Genomic DNA, 7622 nt, shown 5'->3' with positions numbered 1-7622 from the left:
AATCGGAACGAAAAAGTAACCCAAAAATCCAGCCTAATCACCGGCTCCTAAAACTGCAACAAAATCAGCACTTTTCCCCGCAACTCGTTGTCCAGACGTAAATATGCGTTATACATGTTACAAAACCACGTAGCTGGTCGCATTTATTTCTTTTGTCTTTTTACGTCCTTATCATTTGTATGCCGAGAGAGGACCAGCCAAAGAGCTTTACCGTCCAAGACCATCTACAAAATTATTACATTTAATTTAGTATTTACTGTCTCTTTATTTCTTAACCGATGATTAACCTCTGAATTGTAAAACTTTAGCTGTTGTGTAAAATAATTATATCTGAATGGCACATAAATATGCATTATACAACGGTGTTTTCGCAACAAGTTCGCACTAACTACGGCTGCAATAATTTAGTCGCTGTAACATTCCTTGCAATCAGCTGTTGGTGACGCTTCTGACGCATGTTTCCAAAAATACGTGGTTCATTGGTGGTTAGCAAGGCCCTATATACCGGTGGTTAGTTGGTTTTTGCTGGGATTTTGCATGATTTGTTTTATGTGTAGATTGACTGAATACTCATTATTCACCGTGTCATTATTTTTTTACTGGAAATCGCATATCTTTTTGTATCAACATTCATTTTGATAACAATATCATTCCAGAAGCCTAACATTGAGAGGGAGCCAGAGAGAAATTTTGATCCTCAGCCAATGCTGAAGGGTAAGGTGAGAGAAAGATTTTACTGAACTCTTTTCAGAAAGGAATTTCAAATGTATTGATGCATTATTCATTTTCCACTATCCAGTGTGCACTTCCTGAGGACTTAGCATAGCAATTTCAAGTCCTTACTATTTGTTTTCCTGCCTTTTTCTGCACAGCAATGAAGCAAGTAAGGTTTATATAGCTCTAGCATTGACCCAGCTGTATTTTTTGCTTGCAAAAGCAGGTTTTCAAAATTGCGGGTTTTTCGCGGGTTCGGCTCAGCCAAAATCAGCTTGCGGGTAGTTGTGGTTGGGCAAGGGGTAGCTGCGGGGCGGGGCGGGTAATGAAATTGCAAATTTGTGGCATCTCTACGTAGGCACCTGGCTTGAAACGACTCCATATAAGAACGAGTTAGTTTCTCAGCACTAGATTTTTGCAAGTCATTCTGGCGTCCAAGTGACATTTGCTGAAATACTAATGTGTTCTGTACAGTGGGTCTATTTAAGATCTCCAGAGCCACCACGTGGCGCTACGGTCGGGGTAGGGCGAGTCCAAATCCCGAGGGAAGTGAGGTCACCGGTCATTGTGGGGGAAGGAGGGAGGGGGAGTGAGGCGGTATCACGGCGCATGGGGCGTGCGTAGCGCCGGGAGTGGGCCGCCCAGGGCCGCCCGCCACTGCGCCGAGGCTGAGGGGAGGGGATGATGGTTGCGGTCGCGTTCACTCCGGTAGGTATGGTGGTATCCTGTTCATGTGGAACCGGCAAGAACGCGACTGAAGGGAATCATTATCTCAAACAAACGGGCAAGCCAGAGGCAGCGTCAGTTCCAGCCAAAATGTTGAACAATGTTAATTGAAATCTAGGACGTATTCATAGCATGCAACTTTTCAGTCGATAGTTGCATGATGCTTTTCATGATGCATGATGAGGCTTTTCTAAACTGTTATTTGAGTTAGATATTTTTTCATTTGGCACGTTCAGTTTTGGTGGGTTTTATCGGGTCGAAAAGAATCAGAAAAGAAAAAAGAGTTGAAATGGCTCCAGACAAATGACAAAAAATATTTTCTTTAAAAAAATTAACTTAGCTAAACGTTTATAAGCGATAATTTTGACTTTTGGTGAGGATATTGGGGAAAGATATTGGGGAAAGATGTCATCGTGCTTAGCTGTGTTGCAGTAGAAGGAAAGATTTTGGTTGTGTCTAGATAAAACCAGAGCCGGGAGTGGGACTCGAACTCACGACATCGCGTTCAGCTCACAGGTTACCCAACCTCAACGCTACGAGCACCTATCGCCCTGCGCAGCTTGCTCAGTGTTTCGGCTAAAGTTCGGCCAAAGTGTCTGACGTCTGTCAATGTCACGAGGCGAAACCCCAAGGTAAATGTCCGTCCCGGTAGCTCGGTCGGTAGAGCGTTGGACTCCATGTGCCATGTGGTGAAGGCGCACGTCCCGGTTGCAACAAGTCTGGGTTCGAAACACGACGTTTGCTTGACGTTTTTTAGCCTCCTGAGCCTGACGGGTATGGTTGTGGTTGGTGGCAGGCCGCTGCAAGGCGAAGTCGAGGGCCTGAGGGGACCGGCCGTGCGCGGCTATGTGCGCACGTTAAAATTTGGACTCTAAACCATAGACCATTTTGACATAGACTTAACCTCAAAACCATAGTCTGCAATAGACCAGGAATTGCTTGATCGGAGGGTAGATGGCAGGGTCAACGCTTAACAAGCTAGGCTTAGCGGGGACTCTGTCCTTGTGATTCCTTCCATCCAAAAGGTTCCGGCCAAATTTATATTAAAAAAGGGGGAGCCGAACCAGGTTGGGCCCGAGTTGAACCAGGCTGGACCGGGGTCATACATGCAATCATGGTCAGACACAACAGAAGTTAATTTCGGGACAAATATTTTTATTAACTGATCTTATTGTTTTTTAGCCTACACGTATAATAACTTTTAGCTTTTTTTAACTCGAGACTTCATGCACAGAAATGTAGCGTTCGTCCACTTTTCCTCATCGTCTCTTAGCGACTTGATTTCATGTGGCGGCGGAACGGGGGGGGGGGGGCATCGGGGCCAGACATGTGCATGGATCCGAGTGGTGGATCTATGACCTCAGTGGATCTCGAAGCAAAGTACAGGTTGGGATCTATGATCCCACCGGATCCGGCGTGAAAAATACATCTTGGATCTATGATCTCATATGATCTGACGATAAATTAAGAACATGGATCTATGATCTGAGTGGATCCCACCATGCACCACATTTGAAACCATGTTTTAAAGGGTTTCTTTGCCAATAAGTGACACAGAGCTATGGATTATGACGTGCGATTACATAAAATCACTAAAACAGAACGTTTGTGAGTTGAAACAAGTGCTTTTTTGGGATGTATGTGGTAACAAAAAATAAGTGAGGATCTATGATCTCACTGGATCTCAAGCAAAAAATGAGACTCGGATCTGTGATCCCTATGGATCTCTCGAGAAATTACAGAGCTGGATCTATGATCCCGACGGATCCGAGATCAGGATCCGTGGGATCAGATCCCAGATCCATTTTCTCGGATCCATGCACATGTCTGATCGGGGCACCGTGCCCCCGTTTGATTTTGGCATTTTAACATTAGCCCTATGGGCGTTGCATGGAAAGAATGGGACCAAGAGTCGGCAGTGCCCCCACTTCATTAAAGGTGTTCCGCCGCCACTGCTTGATTTGACCCTAAAGGAGTCTTACCAGGCAAAGAAAAAAAACACCTGCGTTATCCCTAAATATTTGCCCAAGGGCGCTCTACGCAAGAAACGCCAGCCGGTCAAAAAACTGGCGAACGAATACGATCTTTCTAGTGCTTGAAATTATATTCAATGAAAATTTCAGGAGACATAAATAATCTTAATCCTTATAGCTAGGCGCTCGGAGCATTCGCTAGCATTCCATTGCCAGCTGCATTATCAACGCCACATTTGCATTACTTTGGGTGCATCATACATAAGTAACAATAGGTGAACCGGCCACAGCAAAACCATGCCTCATTTCCTTCCAAGCTGCCAAGCTAACCGGCCGCCCGGCCCACCACCGCGATATGGAACAACGCTGGAGTGCGCCATTTGCCTACGGCAGTGCCCCACCGCGCCGGGGCTGTTTGACAGGTCACCCGCACCGTGACCTCGCCACCCGCTCCCCCCCCCCCTCCCCGCCCACCTCCCAATCGGGCCCAGCTCGGTAGTGACCTCTCCTTGAATTTGACATGGACTCGACTAAGGCTCAACGCCATCTAGTTACGTCTGGAGATCCTAATAAGATCCACTGTACATACCAGCTTCTACTGTTAATGATTACCTGCTGTCAAATAAGTGGTTCGTATTTGACGTCATATGCTATCACAGCCAATCAAGCCGCAGAAAAGACATCTAGATGATGTCAAGGGACCGGCAAATGTAGGCTTTCGAACATGACAGAACTTTTTTACTGTCATGTAAAAGGAGTTGCTGACATTTGAAACCAATTTGGAACTTGGAACTCACAAACTCACTGCCAAGGCCTCACTGCTTTGGTGAGGAAGACGGGAGGCGGTAGACGTATATGATTTATTGTGACTTTCATAAATAATTTGTTTTCTACTTATTGGTTGAACAAGAGGCCGATGTACCAAGATCACAGTTGCAGTGCTCTGAATTGATGTTTTGATAAATGCAGTTTGTCACTCATTGCTGCATTCTCACTTGCAGGGGTCATTTCCCTCTTTTGCACTCTTTTAAAACTGAAGAACTCTTCCTACATTGAAATATAGAAAATAATCTTTTATAACAAGGCTTTATTTTCTTCGGTGATCATTTTGAGCATGAAAAGTCATGAATCCGTTGCAAAAAACTAATTTTGTGAAAGTGAACTATTGCCTTTAATGGGAAAATTCCAGTATGGGCCCTGTCGAGCTAGACCCGGCCATTTACATTTTTAAACCTTTGCTTTGGGACAAATGAAGGCTATGATGCATAAGTTACGTAGTTAAGAGCAAATTACATCAGGACATTTTAGTCAGGTTATGTTTGTTTCTTTTATCATAGTTTGAGTTGAAAATAGCATTTTCAAGTATCAATTTACAAAGATTTGCCTTGATTTGATTTGTAAGATTGAAAGATTTGTATTTGTGTAATACATGAAAAAAGAGCAAATTATATTGGGACATTTTAGTCAGGTTATGTTTGTTTCTTTTATCATAGTTTGAGTTCAAAATAGCATTTTCAAGTATCAATTTACAAAGATTTGCCTTGAACTCATTCAAATGTGTACCTAAGCCAAATTTATTAAAAGAGGAAGGGTAAAATAAATAATTATTACAATTTTTTGTCAATTGAATGTGAATTGTGATTTTATCTTATATTGCCACCTGGCTAAAAGCTGTGAAGCTGGTAACATCTATGATTTATGAAGGAGTCTGCTTCTTTCCTGCTCTATATGCTTACATTGCCATTGAATAGTGAGATGGGCTCCTGCTTGATTTTCCCTAATTTTGATTTCCTCTCTTTCAGAAATTTCTCAAAATGTTTGCGGCAAGGCTGTCATCTCGTCACATCCAGGTTAGTACCTATGATCAGGCAAAAAAAAAACATATTGGTTGCAGGACATTGAATGTTGTACCTTGTCCTTGCATCTCACTGGGATGGTGTGAATGGTTAATAAGGACATTTTTCTGAGAGGTTCTTTCTCATTTCTCAAACTGAAATCAGGATTTTTCTGATGGTGTTGGTTTTAAAAAGTAGTTGATTATAATTATGCGATTTCTCCCTCACTAGGCTGGCACCACTAGTCTCAGTCCACATGTGTACCTACTTGTTTGCCTGTCTCAGGGTATTGCAACGTCCTCACAATTGTTAGTTCCCCAAGTAACATCGTTTTGTCATTCAGCTGTTGTCCTGTCGGCTGATGTCGGGTCAGACGCAGCCCCCGGCGCAGGCCTCGAAGGGCACGGCGTCACCGCCGCCCGCTGACGACACCCCCGGTGAGTCTCCAACTGCTCCGTGACGCCTAGTCCAACTTCAGTCTTCATAAGCCTTTAAATACCATGCAGTCAATATTTCAAGCTGTGTGTGTCAGCTCATGTAGACTATTTTGCTAGGCGTCATTTTTATTTCAATATAGCGGCTAAAATGTTTCCAACGACATAAGAAGCTTTCATTTTTGTGGGATACCACCGCGGGAGCTTCTACACGTTTAACCCCTCAACACTAGTCACCACATGTGACTTAAGTGTGGTGATATGGCTTTGCTATCCCTTCGTTCATTAATTTTACCGCCGGATGAAATCATCTATACTTATCTCATCTTCAGTTGGGCCTGGAGCGAGCAAGGCGGGCACCTACAAGAACCCTGAGTACTACCGGTATAACCCAATGTCCTACTTTGACCTCGAGCTGGACATGAAGAAGGACAGGCTGCCGCAGCCCAACAGCCGAAAATGAGCCGGACGATGGCAGGGACGACCGGGGCCGTGGTGCGATCTGTTGGTGTAGATTCGTGCATGTGTGTACATAGGTGACCGTAAATATATTGGTGCGGATATTGGCTAAACGTTTTAGATGTGTTTCAAAGGCTCGGTATGAATTGAAGATCGGCATCCGGGACTTTTTATGGTTGATATTGCTGTTCCATGACTGACTAGCTCTAAACAGAAAAGCGGTTCTTCGGTTGATTATTAATCGATATGATGGGAAATAAAATGTCTAAGAGAAAGTAAAATGTCTCTTAGAGAATTGGGCAAATTGACCATGGCTGTTGAACTTGGAGGTTTGGGATGCGCTCAGCATCAGTGCCCCGGCGGCGGCACAGCCGAAAATACCTAGAGACTAATACAAGAGACTAACCTATTGCGCCTGTGAGCCCCCACAGCTACAAATGTCATATACCCCCGTTTGAATGAAAAATACTTTCACATTGGTCGGAGGCCACAGCATGTTCGGTTTCACTGTTCGCCGTTCAGCGACTGTTGCGGTTGAAACATGAAGCTGCACCTCTGCAACTGACCGCCAGATGTCTCTACGTTTACCAAGAGACTCGCTAGGTCTCTGGACATCTGACGTCCGGCGTGGACGGTGAGGAACTTCGGCGGCGACTCTGGTGATGCATTTTTGATCGCCACCACCTAGAATAGACACCACTCCTGCCAGTTGACCGTTTCTCGTACGAGAGAAGACGAGAGTCCGCTGACGTCACGGGACTCGGCGGCGGCCCGCGGCCGTGCTCCTGACCTTTTCCACCGGAAACGCGGCGCCGTATTGATCGGGCTAGTTCCGGTGCGCGCGGCCGGTTCCGGAGATCCTCTCGGGCCGCAGATCCGACGGCGAGATGCTGTCGTCATCACACCCCTCCCCTCCCCCCACCCTCCCCGGTGGGACGGGGGAGGGTGGGCGGCCGGCCGGCGGTGCTTGGGACACGGTCGGACGGTCCGTGCATTGCATCAGTTGGTCGGTCCGGGACAGATGCGGCCGCGCATTTAATTGGCAGTTTGTTGGTGTGAAAGGTTAGAGCCGACGGCGGGTGCCGAGGTCGGATACGGGTGTGGTAGGCCCTGGCCGTGGTGGATGAGGCCGAGAGGAGCTGTTAATCAGAGGAGTTCACGGCGCCCCAGAGCACGCCCTTTGAGCGGGTGGCTGACGGCTTTTATACACGGGGATGAATGGAGATGGTTTATGGAGCTGGAGCTGTGGGTGTCATCTGATCTGGTTGATCGTGTTATTTGTCTTCTGTCCTTTTTTCTTTTGGGAATTTTGTCAATGACGTTGTTCACGTTAAATTGTTCCATTAATCTTTATCGATCCAAACCTGCTGAGTGCCGAGGTAATCATTTATGATGGTTCAGCGCGTCTTGAAGCTCTATTGGATTATGCGTTATCGTAAAAATTAGTAAATACGTTAAAATCATTGAAATCAGTAAAGGGC

The 7622-nt window shown here is 45.6% G+C and overlaps 1 protein-coding gene across 4 annotated transcripts; it reads left to right on the top strand.

Annotated features, from left to right (window-relative positions):
• Positions 1-497: 497 nt before the first annotated feature.
• On the top strand, positions 498-6248 carry LOC122369230 (NADH dehydrogenase [ubiquinone] flavoprotein 3, mitochondrial-like). 4 transcript variants are annotated; one of them, XR_006254376.1, is made up of 4 exons: positions 498-714; positions 5216-5263; positions 5592-5685; positions 6015-6248. XR_006254376.1 is itself a non-coding variant. In XM_043343798.1 (4 exons), the coding sequence occupies exons 2-4, from the start codon at positions 5228-5230 to the stop codon at positions 6143-6145; spliced, it is 261 nt and encodes an 86-aa protein (XP_043199733.1). In that variant the 5' UTR covers positions 533-553; positions 5216-5227; the 3' UTR covers positions 6146-6248. The 4 variants fall into 4 exon arrangements, 3 of the variants coding, with proteins under 3 accessions (XP_043199733.1, XP_043199731.1, XP_043199732.1); XM_043343798.1 differs by having other exon boundaries at positions 533-553; XM_043343796.1 differs by having other exon boundaries at positions 644-719.
• Positions 6249-7622: the final 1374 nt, after the last annotated feature.

This window comes from Amphibalanus amphitrite, unplaced genomic scaffold (assembly GCF_019059575.1).
Source record: "Amphibalanus amphitrite isolate SeventyFive unplaced genomic scaffold, NRLGWU_Aamphi_draft 001018F_arrow, whole genome shotgun sequence".
NCBI classification, from domain to species: Eukaryota; Metazoa; Arthropoda; class Thecostraca; order Balanomorpha; family Balanidae; genus Amphibalanus; species Amphibalanus amphitrite.
The sequence above is the reverse complement of the archived record's forward strand: the minus strand, read 5'-3'. Positions and strand labels throughout refer to the sequence as shown.